This window comes from Balaenoptera acutorostrata, chromosome 10, assembly GCF_949987535.1.
Source record: "Balaenoptera acutorostrata chromosome 10, mBalAcu1.1, whole genome shotgun sequence".
NCBI lineage: Eukaryota > Metazoa > Chordata > Mammalia > Artiodactyla > Balaenopteridae > Balaenoptera > Balaenoptera acutorostrata.
The window spans coordinates 91,526,828-91,547,943 of record NC_080073.1 but is presented as its reverse complement, the minus strand read 5'-3'; the positions used below and the strand labels follow the sequence as shown (position 1 = coordinate 91,547,943).

The following is a 21,116-nucleotide window of genomic DNA, read 5'->3' as shown; positions in this document are numbered from 1 at the left end:
CTCAGACTCCAGGACTCACACGCTGCTTTCTCCCAAGAGCAGATTCCTGTTACATCATAAATCTTTGTACCATTCACTCAGAGTATGATGTTAGTGGGTATCAATAAATTTTTCAATTATTTCCTGTCACTTCCACCAAGCTATCTCCTCCATGGAAGTAAGAATGATTTCTACCTTTTGCTCACCATCCCATCCCCCAGCTTCTAGAAAAGTACCCAGCATACTGTAGGTATTAAATGGTACTGAGTTAAATACAGGCATTTCTGCTACAACATGATACATATATTCCTGAAAAAAATCTTGCATCTGGCAACATCATGTGCTTAAAACACCAGGACTAGGGTGGTTTTTCTGTCTCTCTCCAGTTCCTGTTTATTAGTCCTCATAGGGACTTAGATTTTCCAAACACTGGAGGAAAGCCTCAGCCCCATCCATCTTACTCAGGAATGCAAGCCAATGTGCTTCAATGCCTGTTATAAAAAAACAAGTACCTCTTTTTAAAAAATCTGATTTAACGGACCATTTTTTATTTCACTGTTCCATTTCTTTATAAACTCATCTCCTCACTAGCAGCTCTCTCCCCTAGAGTAAGGGAGTGTGGAGGGGGTCGGGCACCTCCAAAGAAAAGGGAGAGAAGGGCCCAGGGTTACAAGTTAACCTATGAAGACGGAAGCAGACAACTCAAAACCTATGAGACTCTGTAACCAGAGCGCTAACACAGATGATGAGCACCCGAGCCAGAAACCTGGACAGCCAGGCAGACAGCGCAGCTGGGTTAAGGCTGCTTCAGGGGGCAATAACAGTCCCAGATAATGAAGGGCAAATGCTGGCTAGAGGGCGCTGAGACAAGAGAAGGGACAACACAGCTGTGAGCAAGTGGGGCTGCCCGGAGGGAGGGTGCAGAGGAGGTAAACCAAGATGGTGCAGCTTGGGCGGGGCGGGCACTCATGGCTCCTACCGCTGTAGCAGCTGAACTGAGGGCTTTTTCTGGCTGAAGATTTCATTGTTTTTCCACTATTCTGGCACCCCTTGTCTAGAAAAATTTGTGTATAAACCAGCTCAACTTCCATATTATACGGACATAACTCCTGTGACCTAACCGGCATTATAGAAACAGACTTCATTGAGGAGCATGGTGTACTTCCCTCTACCTTCTTTTCCTATAACCTGGAAAAAAAAAAAAATCATCCTAGACATTGATACCTGTACCAAGTAGTAAAATTTCTTTGATCATTCCTGACCAGTGAGTCCAATCCCTGATGTACAATAAGGCACGTTTGCATGTTTATCTCTAAGCCACTTTTCTGACTGTAGCTATGGTCCAAATTCAATCTGCAAAAGTCTCTGCAAATCAGTAAATAACACAAGTTGGTATTTGTTGAGTACAGACTACATGCCAGACACTGGGCTGAGACCCTTGCACGTTTGCCTCATTCAATCCTAACACCTAAAGGTGCTTGGAGGTGAATTCTATTCTTACCTTCATTTTACAGTTGAGAAAACACTGGTAAAAGAGGTTAATAACTTGCCAGAGGTCATGCAACCATTTCTCCAAGAGTAGAGAAACACGACTAATTCAACAAAAGAGGGAAACAATAAAAGTAAGCACAAAGAGGTTTGCAGTTCATCTGGAGGGCTGGTGTTTGAATATAAGGGCCTGACACCCTTTCCCTAAGACACCCTTTCCCTAAAGGCCTCTTGTCTGTAGGCTGAACCCAGCCCCAGCTGTGGCCTGCTTCTGTCCCTCGCTTCTGTCCCTCTCTGAGTGCCCCACAGCCTCCAACATAGCCTAACCCCAGGAAAAAGAGGCAAAGGCAGTGAACTCACCCTCTGAGTTTGTAATCTGGATACATCCCTTCAGAATTCACTGCCATAAGCATCTCTTACTTACATTAGGCATGGCTGAAGGGCTACCTGTCAACTCTGCTCACTGTATTACTATTTGTCTGTTGGCATCTCCAGGAGAGACACTTCCTCTTAAAGCTTTCTCTAGACATTTTCCCATCGAAACCATACATAGAGATTGTCAGTACTGATTGATTCAATTTGCCAACTCCTAAGTCAAACACAGAGAGAAGAGACAAGTTTACTATAGAGCAATCGAGAACAGTGGAAACTTACTTGTATAAACTGATGGTGGGTTCAATGGCCAACATAACGAAGGGGGCGACTGTATAAGAGACGGCCAGCTGAGTGACAGCCCAGGTGACTATGTCATAAAAAACCTTGAGGGCTTTTGAAGAAAGGAAGTAATGTCTGTAGTTGTTCCTCACCTGCTCACCAAGGAAGTCATGGTGGATGGGGGGATGCAAAAAATAGAAACTTTTACTCCATGCATGCAGGTAATACCCCTCAGGAACATAGGAGCTAAAAACTACCAACCATCTGAGTTCTATTTTCAACTAAAAATACCACTATGGTTTTTCTTATTATTAAAAAAATATATGTTCATTCACTGTAGAAAAATGTTTAAAGAACAACTAAGCAGAATCAGATTTTTTTTTTTCTTTAATATCTCCCAGAGAAAAGCACTGTTGAAAAACTTGGCATATACCTTCCAAGTCCTTTTATATTCATATATATCCATATTTACGTTTCCAGTGGCGTCAATATATGTTTAGCCTGTTTTTTCATTTAGTAACATAGCATGAATGTTTTTCCATGTCATTAAATATTAATCTGATACAATTTTAATTATGGGAAAGTTAGTCTCCTATCCCCTGCTATTGTAAACAATTCTGTGATGTATACTTTTGTAGAAAAGTCTCTGCACTGTTTCCTAATTATTTCCTTTGAATAACAGTAATAATATAATAGTATAATAACATGAGCTACGATTTATTGAGTGCTTACTGTGTGCCAAGCCTGTGCGAATTCTTTATGGGTATCATCTCTGTTGACTCTCCCCACAGGCCTATCATGTAAGCATCAGTATGCCTATTTTCCAGACAAGAAAACAGCATTCTTTGAGATGGAAAATGCTGGGTCAAAGGATACTCATTTGTAGGTCTTTTGACACAGATTTGGCTCTAGAAAGACACCTAATTTCCAGATGCCAGAACCAAAGACAGAGCTGAAACAATGGCTGGCTTATAGGTAGGTCAGTCTCAAAGCAGGAAAGGCTTCCTAGGGCTGCCTGGGAAGCTGAGAGCGCCTCCTCGGCTCTGAGTTCCTCAGGACAGAGGCTAGAGGTCCATCTGTGGGCAGTATTGAAAAGCATGTAAGAGATTTTACTAGGTAACTTCCCGGGCCTGAGACACTTCATGACTGTTTGAGTTCATTCTCCTTTTGGAAAAAAAATGGAAATACTGTTCTATCAACCCTCTTCCCTCCATCTCTTACCTAACTTATTTGTGAAAAACATTTCCAGGTCACCCAAGAGGCTTTACATAAATTAATCCTTTTATACCCATTGAAACCAACTAAAGACATCTTAAGAAATAATACTCTGAAAGTATTAACAAAATTCTGGCCTTTGTTCAAGTTTGTCCTCCCATCTGTTTTTTAGTTTTGTGATCCAAGTTAGTATATGTATGGGAGAAAAGAAAATGTCTTCTGTTTTCAATGCACAAATACATAAAATATGTACTTTAAAGTGTGCTAATCAGAATAATCAATTATCCATCTTGTTCACACGTGTATCCCCACAAACCTTCTTCTAACTAAAAAATTCCATGGGCGAGGAACTTTTGTTCACTGCAATAGCCCAGCACCTACTAGCATATAGTAGGGCTCATGAAATATTAATAGAACAGATGAATTCAAGAATGAGTGAATAGCTGAAAGAAATGGAAGAGAATTCCCACTCTACCTGTCTCTCCATTTAACAAATATGAAGATGTTATCCATTTCTATTCCCAGCACTAGACCAGGAGCAGGGGCCATATCTGTTCTACTCTCCATTTTTTCTCCAGTACCCATCACAGTACTTGGCACGTACTAGGCACTCAATAAATATATTTTTAAAATAAAGAAAATGAATGAATGAATAGCTGTACTGGGGCTCCTAAATCCACATCTAAAATACAGCTCAACAAATCTCATTAAAAGCTCTTGGCACCTGAATAAGGAATGCCACAATCATTATCAAGTATTGAAATGAAATAAAATTCAAAGCTCTGTATTTGACAGTTAGAATACAGTGAATTGTAATTACTTATATACATGTTCACCTCATTCTTTGAGGACAGGCATATTTTTAAATTCTGTTATTATTCTTGCTCTACAGCCAGCAAATGGCAGGAACAGTCTAGGACAAACTGAAGGCTACCCCCAAAACCTAGAGGACCAAATGTATCAAATTCACAAAGGACTTTACACAAACTAATTTAATTGGATCCAACATGAGAGCTGAGAGCAATCTTTAAGAGAACAGTTCCTATGGCTGCAATTTTACCGGTTGCTCAGAAACCAAATTATTTTTAGGTGTAGGATAATGAAAAGAGAAATTAAGTAGAGTATAAGCAAAATGAAGTTTTACAGAGCCTACGTTAATTAATAATCATTGTCACCTGTAATTAGTAGACTGTATGTTTACAGCCTTTAATGATTAAAAATGTTTTCATCTCTTAAGGCACTAAACATTGTTCCTAAAAGTCCTTTTGTTTTGCAAACACCCTCTGCAAGTAATATGAAAATAAAATGCTTAACCATTTTATGACCATAAGTTCCAATATATTTAAGTATTTCTCTAATGGGAAGACTTGTTGATTTTTCAAAACATCACTCCTACCATCACCCCCAACACCACTTCTGCTGGGACCTAAAAGACAACAAACACACAGGCATCCGATTACTAAGGAAAAGACCCCACAGCCAAAGGGAGCTTACCGTTCTGGCTGCTAGCGTGACAAGGATTCCAGTTAAGAAGGTAAAGTAGTATCCAGGGTAGACACCATGCCACAAGGCAGACAGGATGAAGGTTAGCACTGTGGGGTACCAGGGAACCCGCTCATAGCACACTCTGTGAAGACAGGAAGGTACAACGGGCCACAGGTCAAACATACCAGAAGCTTCCATCTACACCTGCATCATTTTGGAACCAATCATGCAGAAATCATTTGATCCAATATTGATGGCGTGCCTGCCCCACCCTATTCAGGCACCTGCAGCGCAATCCAAGCAGCTCTGAGCTCTAGTTTTCTTAAACACTCCCAGACGGGCCATTCACAGTTCAATCTCTTTGTAAGATGCATGAATGTTTAACCTCCGTAGGACTAAATGATCTGGACCCCATCACACAATATCTAATAAAAGTCAGAGTGGTCACTTTTCCCCAACGAGAGCTCCTGCCTTATAGAAGCTTATTCCACCAATGGCCTAATCTACCAGGGATACTTGTGGATAAATAAGTGCCGTTGGCACTAAAACTGTTAGAATCAGGGTAAGGGTCTTTAGAAGCGAGATCCTTATTTCGCCTAAATTAATTTACTTTTCCGCGCTGGCCCCAGTGTCATCTCACTCATCAACACCGCGGCCTTCTCCTCTCTCTCGGCCACGGCTCCAGCCCAAAATCAACGTGTCAGTTACACGGCTTCCTCAGTCCTCAGTGTCTATTGGATTCCAATCCATGAATTTGCCTTACAGAGTGAGGACATTGTAAGAATCTAGAAACTGTCAGCAAATACCCTGGAGATCTTTGGCTTCTTGGTTGTTTATTAAAACGACGTGACAGGGGACTTCCTGCCAAATTCAGTCTACGGATTGCCAGTGGCACCGTAGGAGCAACTACATGGCTTCCTAAATGCGAGCCCAGATGAAAAGTAAAACAGAAATCCCAACAGTTAACACCAATCCAGCCTGGCTGGGCTGTCAAAAGTAACCAAGTTCAACCCAAACTAAGGACTACGGCTCTCTCTTCATAGGAAGAAAGGGAATGCATTTGAGGAAAGAAACACAGGATGGGACTCCATTTGTAATGTTTCTTTTTGAAATGAGAGGTAGTTGGCATGGGTATTTGTTTCTTACCCTCTGTATCTTTTTGTATGAATGAAATATTCCATTTTCTAAAATGATTTTTAAATAGTTTTTTTTTCATTTTTTATGTGCCCACATGTATGTTCAGTCACATAAAAAATGTTTATGTAGAACAAACTCCTAGTGGAGATTGTAGGACTCTCCATACATTGGAATGATTCAATATACAGAAAGACGTTTATGCTAAAATGACTTGCAAAATGAATAGCAATAACATTAAGGGCACATTTTCAAAAACTGCATGTTCAGAGTAGTTGCATGAGTTTACTTTGTTGGAATTATTATACATTGTCTCTTCTTTTACCCCGATGTTTTAACTGATGAAAAATGCTACTTATCAAAAACAGCAGAATCAACAGCTTAATATTTTTATACTCTCCCTGTACTCATGTGATAGGAATATTCACAAGCTCAAGTTTGCCACTTCAAGGATAGCATATCATTAGTTCCACAATAACTAATGTTTCTAATTTTGGAATGTGTAGAAAAACAAAAGGAGAGAGAAACAACAAAAATACAAAGTTGAAAAGCATAAGCATTTGGGGTACCATAAAGCTTTCAATACGGGGGATAAAATAAACACAGCAATCTTCAGTGATCTGATGCTGACATTGACCCTCCATGACATCTGAGCAATAGGATCTCCTCTAGATAAGAGGCAGCACATCATAGAGCTTAAGAGCCTGGCTCTGGAGAGACACTCATATCTATTATCTATGACATATGGGCTCATATCTATTGCTCATTAGCTGTGTGACTTTGGGCAAGTTACATAACCCCTCTGTGCCTCACTTTCCTCATCTGTAAAATGGGGATAATAATTACCAACACCTCATGGGATCGTTATGAGGATTAAATGAGTACCTGGTACACAGTAATGGCAGTATGAAGTATTTGGTACAGTGATATAAATATGCTACATTGTGACCTTCTCAAATTAACTGTATTTCTACTTTTTCATTTACACAGCATAGATGTTAACACCAAACACAAGTGTCAGATGAGGTTACCACTGGCAGACTATCGCTGTTCATCTGATGACACCCATCTAAACATATCCCAGTGCCATGAGTAATGAGGTCGTTTTTGTTTTCCTTACCGCTTTAGCCAAGTAGCTGTCTGAATATTCCAGTTTTCTAAGTACATTTTGAAACTTGTGGCAGTCTAGAAAGGAGAAAATAACACCTATCATTAGCTTTAAAAATACCCCAAGAAATGGAAAGTCCTCCCCAGAATTTCCCTGGCGGCAGATTAGACGTGCTATTTCAACAGTGACTACTGACTCAGGAGCAGATCCGCTGTTCCATCGCACACAGTCAAATTTTCTGGGGTTTATAAGATTTACTCTGCAACTAAAACTTGGCTCACAAAGTCTCAATTTTTCTCAATCTATTTTCAAATTATAGGACGACTGAAGGAATGTTTTGTAGGTTTTCCTTCCATTCTGGTGAAACACAAAATTTAAGTCATCTGAATTTTAAAACGAAATACTCTAAAATGGGATTTGCCACCGGAAAAGTTTCATCATGTGAATTTAGCGCCATTACGGAGACGGCTTGAATTTAATTGTCATCTTTTCATTCTGTCGCCGTCTGTAAATCAGGTCAGTCTGGTGACGTTATTCTACAAATAGCTGCACAGGTTCAAATGCTTCCAATTGTATCTAGAATAGTAAGAAGATTTTATGCATGAAGGAGTCACAATACAGAAAAGAAAACAAACGTCACCCAACTGGCAATGATGCAGGTAAATCAACCATTGAGAAAGAGAGATTCCAAAATAAGTCATCAACTGGGTTTTCTCATTCAAAAGAAAAAAGAAGAAAAAAAAGACTTAATAAAGGCTGGTGGTAGGAAGCATGAAGCAAACATTTAAGAACCAGAATTCCTAACGAAGTTGAAAAGTGCAAATGTCACTGTTTTCTGTTTCAACCGTAAGAAAATCTTCGGCCACACACTGGCCTAATGTAATATGTTTGGAAAGAAGGAAGGAAGGGAGAGAGATATCAGACCAATGATGGACGGACAGATAGACTTTTGTACTATGAGTTTTTAATGTCAAAACCCTACGGAGTTTTGTTTATCCATTTAGACACCTTCTACGGCTAATAAAATGCTATACACACAGCTTCAAGGTGCCTTAAATAAGACAGACTTCCTTGGTATTCTTTAGCTCCTTGCTCTATATCAACTTTATTGAAAATACAAACTTTCTCCTTCTGGTTTTCTTTTATAATAAATACATAACTCAGCCCTTTACCCAGAACACAGGTCCCCTGATGGCCTAGTTTCCACCAAATGTGGGTGGCAGGTGGTCAGTCTCCACATCCTGGGCTTCCTGCCCTATATGGACATCCCCTTTCTGCCCAAACTCTCCAGTGGCACTCTGCCTGCCCTGTGGCGGGTGGAAAATCAACCACCAGCAACCAGGAGTCACCTGGCTGGAGAACCAACACTTCGGTATGTTGAGAATCATGCCCTTCCTCCCAACCAGCTGCCAGGAGGAAAAGGGCCCAAGACTTGGCATTCCTTTCAGCTCCTAGGGATGACAATGCCAAGGGAACCAAGAAGGGTGTGGCCCCAGAGAGACCATCTCTAGAGATGGAAACATCCAGAACTGCGGTCCAAGAACAAAGCCAGCGAAAAAGAAAAACCCCACTAATTCTAGTGGTCTAAAAGCTGTGCACCAATTACAATTCTTAAAAGCGAATGCATTATAAATGTTTCCAAAGGAACCACTGAGAACACTGGCAATATTGAAATCTAAATACAACTGCTAGTCTGTACCCTTGACTGAGGAAAGGAGAATGTGAACAAGAGAAAATGATATCTGTACTTTCTAGTTGATAGAACAGGAATGTAAGCAACAAAAAGATTTTCCTGGCTCTTTTTCAGATTTTTCGTGTGTTGTTATTACTTGAACCATTAATACTGCCAAGAAAGTAGGCACCTTAAAAGAAAAGAAAAGAAAAAAAAAAGGAAAGAAGTTCCAAGATACAAAATGTCCCCAAGCCTGCTGGAGCCAGCATTTCCTGATAGCAGGTTTTCCTTGCACACTGATGATAAACTTCTATGCATACCACACTCACAGCAAACCATCTGCTTTATTCACAATGGCAGCTTGATTCAAAAGCATGATAAACTCACCTCAATTTTCCAGATGTTTAGGTTAGAAAGCAGATCCCAACAGAAATTTCCATTCTTATCCACTCCGCTGAACCCAAAGCCAGCTGCGTTATTCACTGCATCAGCTATGGTTTTTAAAACAACACATTAGGATGTGGAACAAAAGTCACATTGCTGCTTTAAAAGATACTAAATGTCTGTCTAGCTTTGAGATGAAGAGAGAGAGTTTCCTTGGAAAAGAAACCAAAATAAATTTAAAGGACCTGGTACCATTATGAATCAGTTTTGGCTCTTGGGTGACCTCAACTTTTAGTCATTCATTTTTATTCATTCACTAGCATTTAGTGAGCACCTGCTAAGTAAGAAGGAAGGTGCTAGATGCTCATAGAATGCAAAATGAAAAAAGAGGAATGAAGAAGCAAAACAAAGAAACAGGAAGATTTAGTGACCAACTGTATATAAGGAGAGAAAGGGAAAAAGGTGAAAATACATATAAGCTCAGAGACCAGAAGATATAGGGGACTCCGTCCAAGGGCTGTCATTAAAGATGGCGGGACACAGGCTGATATCATTATATCAGGAGGAGAACCAGCTCTGAAAGAGAAATTGGAGCTCGTTCTGGGCATGTTAAGCATGACATGCCAGTAGGATATCAGTTGGAGCAGCCAAGATACAGTTAGAAAAATTTAGAACCTAAGAACAAGAACGGTTCTAGAGATGTGAATTTGGGACCAGCTGCCATAGAGGCCACGTGTGGACACAGTGACCAAAGCCACCCTACCCACAAAGCCAGTCCAAAAGCTCCTGTGTCCATCGTTATGTCACTTCACTGAACTCTATGAAAATGTCCCCCGGCTGTATTTCAGTTCTACTCAATTCCTTAATGGAATTTTTTACACTCAAAAAGAGATCTGATGAAATCAACACAGTTGTATTATGATAGCCAAGAGGCTAATTTTTTCTCTTATCTTCTTTCAAGTTCAGTCTGTTCGAATATTTTCCTAAGAAAAATAAACTAATGAAATTATAAAGTCTGAGATCTGGGGGAGAGCTCAGAGAAAACTTTCCTTCGCTAGCTCTGTTCATTCCATTTCTATGGGAGTTCAGGTCCAACTCAAGCTGGACTTCTGAAGAAAAAGCAGCCGCTCTAAGTATGCCTCCTTTCCTTTTGGCATCGTTGATGATTTAATATCGCTTATCTTATGCTTAGCTTCACTGTAAAATGATCTGGTTTCTTTTAGAAGAAAGGAGGAAAAGTACCGAGTCCTAATACATCTTTCTCCCAAGCCGACCGGAGGGAAACTCAGTGGAAAAGAAAAAGAAGAACAAAGGCAGGGTGTACCAGTTAAGAAACCAAGAGTTTTAAAATGTGTGGGCACAAACTGTGAATGACAGAAATAAACTAAACCAGGAGAGGACAAGCCCCTGAGGGTTGTGTTGACAACTAAAAACAGGGCTGGGGCTGACCATGCTGGGACCAGCATAGCAACCCAGGAATTCCCTCTCCCATCTCCAGCGTCAGATCAAAAAAAAAAACAAAAAACAGAAGAATAATGACTTTTTTTTTTGGTCCTTACTATTTTCCCAGGATTCTGTAAAGCATTCCACAGACATTTCTCATTTAATCACACCATTGTGAGCAAGATGGTGGTTCAGGGTGGGAATGACAGGTCTCCCGGATTCCCTTCTCCACTTGGGAACAGGGTCCATTCACAGCCTTGGGAGAGTTATCTAACTTCTAGAAACCTACTCCCCTGAGTAGAAAATGGATGTAATAACAGTACCCATTTTAAAGGGATGTTGAAAGGATTAAACCAAATTGAATATATGTAGAGTGCATAACACAGGGCCTGGCCCAAGTCAGCACTCAAGAATGGTTAGCTGCCACCATTATTATTATTATCATTACCACCCCCATCTTGCTATTAAGAAGACTAAAGCTTAGTAATGTTACCACCTGAGTGATCTTAATGTTAAACAGTGCCAGAATCTGAATACTAGAACTCTGGTTCCACAGCCTGAGTGGCTAGGAGTCATCTGAAAGATAAATGTAAGAACCAGAAGCGGTGACTCTCAGAACTGCTGCATTTAGACGAGGTCAGAATTCCCTGCTCCCCTTAGCGCATTCTGCTACCCTGTATCCAAGACTGGTTTTTGCTTTAGAGCAGTTACAGGTTCTAATTTCACCAGTCTAAAACTGGCTTCGCTTGCATTGTACACGGCTCTAACATATGACTGAAGATAAATTCATTTGGACACCCATATTTTGGAATCTGTGATCTTTAGAACACAGCCTGGGCTAAAACTGAGTCTCACTAATTAGTACTAATTAGTAGAAGAAAAACAACCAACCAGCCTTGTATGCTAAGTCCAAAGAAAATAGCTGTACTCTTTCAATAGAAACGGTAACTAGAACTAGGCTTACACAGTGCATCTCAGCTGAGATTCATCAAGAGGCCAGCTTTAAGGATTAAATTTATAATCATGTATAATTAGTACATCAATTATATGTAGATGGTGTTTGAAGGAGCTGGATAAAACAATTATTCAGTTAAGCAGTTTAAACATTCCCTGTTACACTATTCATTGCTTCTTTACTCATAAATAATACAAAGGTTAATTTCAGACCAGCCCATGCAATCTAAACTACAACAAACTTCAAATTGAGGCCATACAAAGGAATGAAGTGTTTCTACTGAAGCTACGAGAAACAACAAAGAAAGGGCAGTGGGGGAGAATAGACAAAGAGGTAAGTCCACGGAGAAAGCTGTCCATGGAAAGGGTCACTCCTCTATTCCAAATATCTGGGGTCACTCCGCAACGAGCAGACTGACGGCAGACACCCCTGTGCCCCGTAAGCCCCTCCCCACCCAGGTCCCCACCAGCACAACCCACCTCGTGTTAGACTTTCCCTATGAGACTACGGAATGGCCTTTCTTTCCTCCTTAAATCAGGAGCTGCTTTAGTCCAGGAGCCAGCCCATAAGCCCTGGGATACAGAATATGGGAGCGGGAAGGGGAGGGAGAGGGGAAAAGAAAAGGAGGAAAAGTGAAGTAGAAGTTAGAAAAGGAGTGAGATTCTATTACACACACACACACACACACACACACACACTCTCTCTCTCTCTCTCTCTCTCTCTCTCTCTCTCTCTCTCTCTCTCTCTCTCTCTCTCTCTCTCTCTCAAGGTTGGAGCAAAGTGAAAACTCTACTTCACATAGAAAAATATGCCCAGTATTCCATCCATAGTAGGCCTAATGCCTACCTATGAAGGAAATTATTTTTCAATAATAAAGCATCTGCAGAAAAAGGAATCAGATACAAGGAGACTCTGGAAGCCCTCCCCAAGGACCAGTCCATGTACATTATCCCCTCTGTAATCCTACTACTGGGACAGCTCCTGACGCGTATTGCCTCGTTGGTGTACGCGTCTGTGTCCTCACAGGCTGTAACGATCTTGAGGGATGAGATATCTTACTCACCTTTGAGTTCCTCATAGCACACGGACTGGTACTCCACAAAAAACTCCTTGAATTAAACTGAATGGGACCAGAAACAAAATTTCCCCCACGGCAAATTTTGGAAAAGCTCTGAAGTCTCTCTCTGGTCAAGTGTAACATAAATACTGCACTAGACAACTTGTCTCTGAACGTTGTGACCTTTAAAAATAATTTGGACCAGGAGCAGGGAAGAAAGAGGAATGGGGGGTTATTGCTTTGTTTAATGGACAGAGTTTCTGTTTCAGGAAAAGTTCTGGAGATGGATGGTGGTGATGATGGTTGCACAACACTGTGAATGAACTTAATACCATTAAATCGTACACTAAAGATGGTTAAAATGGCAACTTTTACATTAGGTATATTTCACCGTAATAAAAATAATAAATGAAAAAAAACCCAGTAGCTATGAACTTGATTTGGGGGCTATAAACTTGGAGCATGAAATGAGAGAAGAGAACTCAATTAAGTGCTGTGCCCTTATGAAATATGGACTAAGCACTAGGAACTGAGTTTAATAATCTATTCGACTTCATAAACCAAGTCACTGTTCCCTGACATCAAGCCCCAGGTCACTGGCAGCTAAGGTGTTAAACTTCCATTCCTGAAAGGGTTCCAGATGTGAAATAGATAGGGTTACCATGCCTTATCAAAACACTTTACCATTCTTGGTAAGTAAACAGAAGGTTTATTGCTCACTTTAGCAAAGGTTTCAACTTTTCTGGTCTAAAATTATTTAAAAGGAAAGAGATGAAAGCTTAATATTGACTAAAGTTATCTCACAGGAAAAAAAAAAGTGATAATACCAAATTAAGTTGAACTTTCTACCTTTAAAAAAAAAGTCACTTGAAATCAGTTTCTTTCTAAGGCATAAAGCTTAACCAACAATTTCTTAAAGAAGAAGTGTAACCTAAATGAGCACATGTGTTGATAAAATTAAGTCAGTGTGTATCCTGTATTACAGACAACCCAGAAAAATTACCAGAAAGCCAGATCATTCTGGAATTTTTCCCTAACTTTCCAAGTTTGATTGGTAGAAGCAGCAGCTTCCAGGTTTTGACGTCTGTTAATAACAACAGCCAGGATTTCTTTCCTCCTTATCACAGATAATTGAGTTTATGGGCGGCGGGAAAGAAGACGGTTAGTCTGCAAGGTAGAAAGACCCCGGCTCAACTGCCTTCCATCACGCACTGGACTTTTTTCAGATTAGGTGATCCAAATGTTGCTCTGGCCAAGCCATCCAAGGAGTATCATTTTTCCCTCATTCATTTAGCACCCTCCAACAAACTCACCTAACGTCCAGGCAAAGTAATACTTGGGCTTCGAGGCTTGCATGACAACATATAAGTAGCAGAGTCGGGTCAGAAAGTTTGCTTTATGAACAAACCAGTCGTCAACCAAGCAGGTGACAGGGAAGGTCTTCGTAAGCGTCAAAAACAAAAGGAGAGACACCAAGGTCATGCACAATTTGTGTATCACGGCTCTCTGAAAATGGGGGGAAAAATGAGGTAACTATTCAGAAGACACTGGTATGAGGAAAACAATTTCAGCAAAGGCACATTGAGAACAAAGCCATTTCAAAGCTGCTTTGGCAATATTCTCTAGAAGGAGTGGCAAAAGGCATTCTTCCTCAGGGCACGTATTGGATGATGGGCATTATGTGCTATATTTAGATGCAGAATACACCTCTGACACCTGAGGTGGATGGATCTAAAACAAAAGAAAACTTTTACCAGCACATTCTACCAACAAAGGGCAGGTGGTTTTATTACCCAAAACATAAGAGAAATCAGTAACATTACAGGGTGGCGATCTTCCATCAGAAAGAAAGAACCATTGGCCTTGCGGTCCTGCAGCCAGCAGAGCCAAGGAAATGGGTTTGAATCGCCAGCAAGGAGCACAGAGGCTTAGTTGGGAAGGATTATGTGCACATGATTACATGTCTGAGCCAGGACGTGGGCAGGTAGTAGAAAGCTTTAGAAAACCTTTCTGGATGGTTTACATGTAGTCTGCTCTGGGGTTAAGCTATACAGAGGTTTTAAATTCCTCTGGATGGAGTCGTTTTGCCCGGTTCCCCTGACATTCCAAACATCAACAGAATTATAGTTCCCAACTTTATAAAAACAGACTTCTTTTACTTGTAACATAGGGATAGCAATAGCACCTCCCCCAGATGGCGGCTTGGGGTTTCAGCGCGTGAATATTTACAAGGGACTGAGAGCTGTGCTGGGCTCCCCGTTAAGTGCGCACCACGCTGAACTATGATGACACCGCTGACGGGCCAGCAGCTTGTGTGCACCAGCCCCTCCCATCCGTGTAGCCAAAGTGCAACCTACCGCTTCATGTTCTCTGTGCACAAAAAATGCGAGAGTCTCCTTGGAGGGTGATGTGAAGACTCTCTAATAACGTTATTTTCCAAATACAAGTATGTGAAACGCGGCACTCCTGTGACAGATACTCCCTAGAAACACCTGTGGTTACTTTGATGTCTCCCAGCCACGGTGACCTCACTCCTAGATCATGTCAATAAAGCCGCTGGGGCCGAGACATCTAAGTAATCATAAAGTGCAGAGGACCCAAATGTGTCAAAACTCTCCAAAAATGCATGCTTTATTAATCAATCACTTAAATTTTCAAATACTTAATGTTGCCTGATGGTAGCACTTTAAAAATATTTAAATTATTCTCAATTTCTCCCTTTCCAATGTTCCCCATCCCTTCAATTAATTACAGATTTCCCTTAAATATAGGATATTTGATCTGGATAAATTCAGCATATTTGTAACATTCAGTGAATTAAGCGCATGTTGACTAATTTGAGGTTAATACACTTCAGATTAAAATTAAAATATTATTTTAAAAAACCACCTAAACTCTCTCAAGGTCAATATGACCAAACTACAGGCATGCCAGTGTAAAACTGGTTTTCCTTGCCATAAAAGCAGGATCTGCAATAAAAAGCACATTTATTCTGGTCCCACTCTTTCCTCCTCCACCATTTATGACATAGTATCTTTTGGCTGTCTATGAATTTCTATTCATAAAGAGAAAACATTCATAAATTTGAATGTGTTAACAAGCACAGTCATAGGCACATTGTAGGCACTAAATATTGGCTGGTTGGCAAATGGGTTAATTGCTTCAATATTCCCAGCCAATGAGCTTCTCTGTGAAATAAACATCTGTTGCTCCAACACAGAGAACTACTGCAAATAAATACCAATATTGATATTTTAAACAAACAGGGGGAAAAAGTTATCGGCCAAGATTTCTGGTAAACTGTTTGGCTTTTTAATTAGAACAATTAAAAGTGACAGTCAGCCCTGGCAGCAAAGCTCTATTTTCTGGACCTCTGGGTAAATACTTGGCACTAAAAACTTACAGTGGGAGAAGGTTCTGGCAGGCTGTGGAAGCCTTCTTCCTTCCAGTTCACTTCCAGCAACTTCATGTGTATATGTCTCCCCTCAATGAAGGCTATATACTCCTTGAAATTGTTACAAGGGCCCGCTATGACACTCATGAAGTTGAGAAGGTAGCTTACGTATTCCAAAAAGGAGGGTTTTGCTCTGCGAATATAAAGTAAAAAGTTAAAGGGTCTTCAGTCTTTGATTTTTCATTCATATTTGCAAATATGCCGATCATAAACACAGGTGTTGTCTTTGTGGGTTGTTAAACGCGGCATGATCCTTCCTTGTTGTGGTTCTTTAAAAATCCGTCTAAGGAGAAATCTAGTTGAAAGGAAGTTATTGAGGTGGGTGGTGCAGAGAAGGCACAGCACTCCGTGGCGCCCTCTGCTGGCCACCCACAGCTATAAACGCGGAGGGCCAGGAGTGGGCCAAAGGCAACCCTGAGGTTGGGAAATGTTCTTTCTCAGCAACCCTTGCTGTCTTTCTACCAGAGAAAAGGGTAGAACCGGTTTCCACTTGAGGCCACACAAAACTACCGCTGTAACAGCCTCTTGTCTGCTTTGGCATCCAGGCACGAGGTCCTGGACAACAGACAAGGGTAGTGGCAGGAAAAAATTGTCTAGAGACCAGTTCTGTCTCGTGTTTTAAGGGCCTTTTAAAGGGCATGCTCTTCAAGTAGGACAGAATTGGGGGGAAAGGCTTCCTCAAATGCCATTGCTAACCAGTCGCTGGAATGATGCCCTATAACATTTATACCCCCATGATGCTTAGCAAAGAACTTGGTTCATTAGACTCTTCCAATGATACTTTCTACGTTGCTTCCAAGTCCCAATTTCTTAATGAAGGAATGGAGCTGGGACCCTCTCTTACATATCCCAGTTATTTCCCCCTGCTCTCTGGTGGGAACCCTCCACCATGGCTGCACCACTCTCCCCCACGTGCTACCCCATAAGCCATTTCTGCTCCTCTGTCAGTGTCATTCTCCTGCTTTAGACGGCCTCCCTTCCTCTCCGATACCCATCCCCTTTCTACTACACATCAACACTGGCGAAGTCCACCTTCAGCCTTCAGCTTCCTCCTTCCTCCTATTCCCCAGCCCATATTTATCTCTCCAACCCCACTTCCTATCTCTTTTCATGCCAGCATAATCATACTGATAGGCACTGATAATCAACTGTTTCTTGACAACCCTCAGACACGTGCCCAATAAAAATAATTTTGGAATAAAGAGAACAACCCCACTGAAGGAGAATCCCGTAAAACTAACAAAATACAGAGCCATTTACCCTTTGATCTAGCACTCTCAGTTCTGGGAATCTATCCCACAGCTATACCCAAACCCATTTAAAATGACCTATGGACAAGGTTATCATGGCTTACCATTTATAAGAGCCAAAGACTGGTAGACAACCCAAGTGTCCATCAATAGCAGATTCATTCAATAAACAACATTAAGGAAGATCTCTGGATACTGATACCCAAAGTGCTCAAGAATATGTTGTCAAACTTACTTTACAGCAAGCCGATGTTGCTCCGTGGAAAGATCTTCAGCCTTTCGACCTAATCCTATGAAAAGAAATATTGAGAAATAAGATGTTTTAAGTGAAGTAGATAACTTAATCCTTAAAGAGGCTTATAAAAACTCATTTGAAAGAAGTGATTCGTTTTTGTTTCATCAATCATAAACAGTCCCCGTTCTCCATTTTTTTCAGTGGATCAAAGGGCTGCCTATAAGGACACGTGTGAGGAGGAAAGTCTCTATAGGTTCTTATGAAGAGGGGAGAATTCAGGGGTTACCCCGATTTAATTCACACAGTATGAACATGGATCCCAGAGAACCCTTCACACCTCATACACTCCTTACCACACTGTATACGTTTTCATTGCTCCATGAGAGACATAAGCCTGCCTTTGCAGCCTGCACCTGCCTAACTGCCTTCCTGATTATGCTGGGTGCAGATACCTGGTATAAGCTGGGAATGCAATGGAATGGATGGGGAAAGGAATAGGGGACTTTCCTCTTCCAAAAAAACAGGAAACGTAACCCTGAATGCACGGAAAACACAAAAGAATTATCAAGAGGTTTTTCTTCTTTTAAAACTCATCCATGCCAGAAAAACTCCCAACCAAATCACATTTGTGCTTCCTATAAAATCTGTATGTTAACTAATAGTCAAGGATACTGAACTGTCATCTTAAGAGCAGAAGAAGCCGACTTTAAAACTGTATATTCAGCTAAGACTGATTAGGGTTACCGACCATCAAGGCAACTCAAAAACATGCCTAAGAGAAGGCAGAGTGTTTCTGGAATTTACTTGTTCCTCCCACACACAAGAAAAAAAAAAAAGAAAAAGGCAAATAAACATTTTGCTGCATGTAAGGGATGTTCCAAAAAACAGGGTAAACTGAGAATGCTTTAAAAAGTAAATTTAGGCAAAAAGCCTATGTATTAAAAACAAAACAAAACCAAGAAGCAATGTTAATTAAAAAAAAAATCACACTCACTTTTTTCTAAGATCTCATCAAATAGTACAGCTCTGGCAATCCCAGGAATTAAATTGATTTTAGCTATTGACTTATGGTGCTAATGTGAATCTATAATGACTACCAAATGGTTTTCAGGTACAAAAATATTGACCAACTCACCCCATTTTGCCCAGGACTTTGCCAATGTGGGCACTAAAAATCTCATATCCTGGGAAACCTCTGGGTTCTGGGCAAACCAGGACATTTGCTCACCCTAGAAAGACTCCATCCTCAGAATAAAATTACTCAGTTCTCTACAGAATGACTAAATCGCCAAGTATGAACTAGGAATAAACAGGGTCAAAATGAAATTAAATCAGCTCCCCAGCTGTAAGGAAAAACAGGAAGACTCGCTAGCAGAGACTAAATCTTCCCAACCCGTCAACACATAAAGAAGTTTCAACAGTCGGAAAGCATTTGCCAGAGCCATACAAATCCGCAGAAGATACCTTTACTAATTGCACCTGGCATCTCTTAAGCCCATACTGAAACCTTCCACCTGGATGGAAGGGCCATCCTCCTTTCCTGGAACCCAGTATTAACAGTGGAAATAATCACACTTTCTGGCCATTATCAGGAAGGGCCTGAGCGAAGAAAATGTTCAGTTTTATATAAAGAAAAGATTCTTTTTCTTCCCAGCTTTTTATAGGGTTGGGCTAATCTCATTAGATAATTTTCCAAGCTGCCGCACCCCAAAAAGTGGTTAACTAGCCAACGCTGTTTAACCTTTTATTACCTCATGAGCTTCTCAGAGATTAAACCAAAGAAAAAGGATTCCATTTCTTCTGAATGGATTTGGAAATGAGGGGCAGAGAGCACCATACATTAACTTAAACTTAAAACACTGTAAAGCTAAACAGAAAACCCACCATTCTCAATACAAACATTTTAGCCAAGACTACGGATTCAGCTGGGAAATGGTAAATAATAGCTGGGAAAGTAAAAAGCTATGATTAAAGTGGGCTGCAAATTTTTTTTACAAGATACGGCAAGATCTGTCAGCCCTTGTCTAACCTTTGGACTGTGTATACAGTAGAAAAGAAGAGCTCTGAAGGTCAGGCTCACTCTTAGAACCAAAAGGAGGGCTCTTTTTCTCACCGTCATGAACTTGGAACGCCAAGGTTGTGATCTTCTGAGTGACAATCATCAAAGGCCTAAAAGGAAGATAGAAAACAATCAAGATTGGCAGGACTGCCACTGGAGAAAACATTTATTCCATTTCTGGGCATGGTAGTGTTTCATCTTGAAAATTATGAAATAAAATACAAAACCATGGAATTCAAACAATTTTTTTTCCCTTCCAAATCACTTTAAATAAGTAGATAGGCAACAGTGAACAAGAAGATCACCGTAGAAACTCCCTCTTGTGTTCTTACTCAAAGCTAAGTTCTAGGACCAGCACTGCCGACATCGCCTGGAGCTTGTCAGAAACACAGACTCTCACACTCCATTCCCAGCCCAGAAAATGAGAACCTGCATTTTAACAAGATCTCCATGGAATTCAAATGCACATTTAAGTGTAAGCAGCACTGGTTTGGGAGATACCTAATCCAGTGCCCTGGTTCCACCTGGATGGATATGTATTTTGGCTTCTTCATGCTAATATGCTCTAACATGCTTTGTTCTATTTAAAGGCAATTCTTTCATTCACACATAGTAAAAGATACATTTGTAAAATGTAGCTGCCTGTAAATAAACCATTTAGTGACCAAAAATAGCACCAATCTTATTTTGAAAAAAGCCATCAAATACAAGCCTAAGAAGTGACACCCATGTCAACAAGCATGTCAAGATAATTCAGTGTATACCTATATCCCCATATATATGTATACATATAGCTGATTCACTGTAGCAGAAACTAACACAATATTGTAAAGCAATTATACTCAATGAAGATGTTAAAAAAAAAATCACACCCACACAAAAAGATAATTCAATGGAAGCAATAGTCTTTTCAACAAATAGTGATGGGACAACTAGATATCCACATAAAAAGCATACAAAAAGTAACTAAAAATGGTCCAAAGACCTGAATATAAGAGCTAAACTATAAAACTGTTAGAAGAAAACACAGGCATAAATCTTCATGACCTTAGATTTGGCGATGACTTCTTAGATGTAACACCAAAAGCACAAGTAACAAAAGGAAAAAATAGATTAAATGGATATCATTAAAACTTAAAATTTTGTGCTTCAAAGGACACACACAACCAAGAAAGTGAAATTCACAGAGTGCATGAAAATATGTGCAAATCATATATCTGCTAAGGAACTCGTACTAGACTATATAAAGAACACTTCCAACTCAATAATAAAAAGACAAAAGTAACAATTTAAGAATGGCCAAAGGATCTGAATGGACATTTACATTAAAAAAATATATACAAATGGTGAATAAGCACATGAAAAGATGCTCAGTAGTAATCAACCATCAGAGAAATGCAAATCAAAACCACAATGAAATACGACTTCGCAAGCACTAGGATGACCAGAATCAAAAGCACAGATTGTGTTGGCCACGAGGTGGAGAATTGGAACCCTCACACATTACTGGTGGGAATATTAAATGGTGCAGCTACCTGAGAAAC

General features: G+C 40.4%; 1 protein-coding gene across 4 annotated transcripts in view; it reads right to left on the bottom strand.

Moving 5' to 3' along the window:
• The window catches only part of MBOAT1 (membrane bound O-acyltransferase domain containing 1), a 108,563-nt gene that overhangs the window by 11,291 nt on the left and 76,156 nt on the right, over positions 1–21,116 (bottom strand). For 2 of the 4 annotated variants that reach the window (XM_007197153.2, XM_007197151.2), the window contains 8 exons: positions 19,627–19,682; positions 17,514–17,568; positions 15,978–16,161; positions 13,888–14,080; positions 9,123–9,226; positions 7,076–7,140; positions 4,831–4,963; positions 2,122–2,273 (listed from right to left, as the gene is read on the bottom strand). In XM_007197153.2, coding sequence (XP_007197215.2) covers positions 2,122–2,273; positions 4,831–4,963; positions 7,076–7,140; positions 9,123–9,226; positions 13,888–14,080; positions 15,978–16,161; positions 17,514–17,568; positions 19,627–19,682 — 942 coding nt within the window. The remainder of the gene's footprint in view (positions 1–2,121; positions 2,274–4,830; positions 4,964–7,075; positions 7,141–9,122; positions 9,227–13,887; positions 14,081–15,977; positions 16,162–17,513; positions 17,569–19,626; positions 19,683–21,116) is intronic. The other 2 variants (XM_007197152.2, XM_057555322.1) reach the window with 2 other exon arrangements.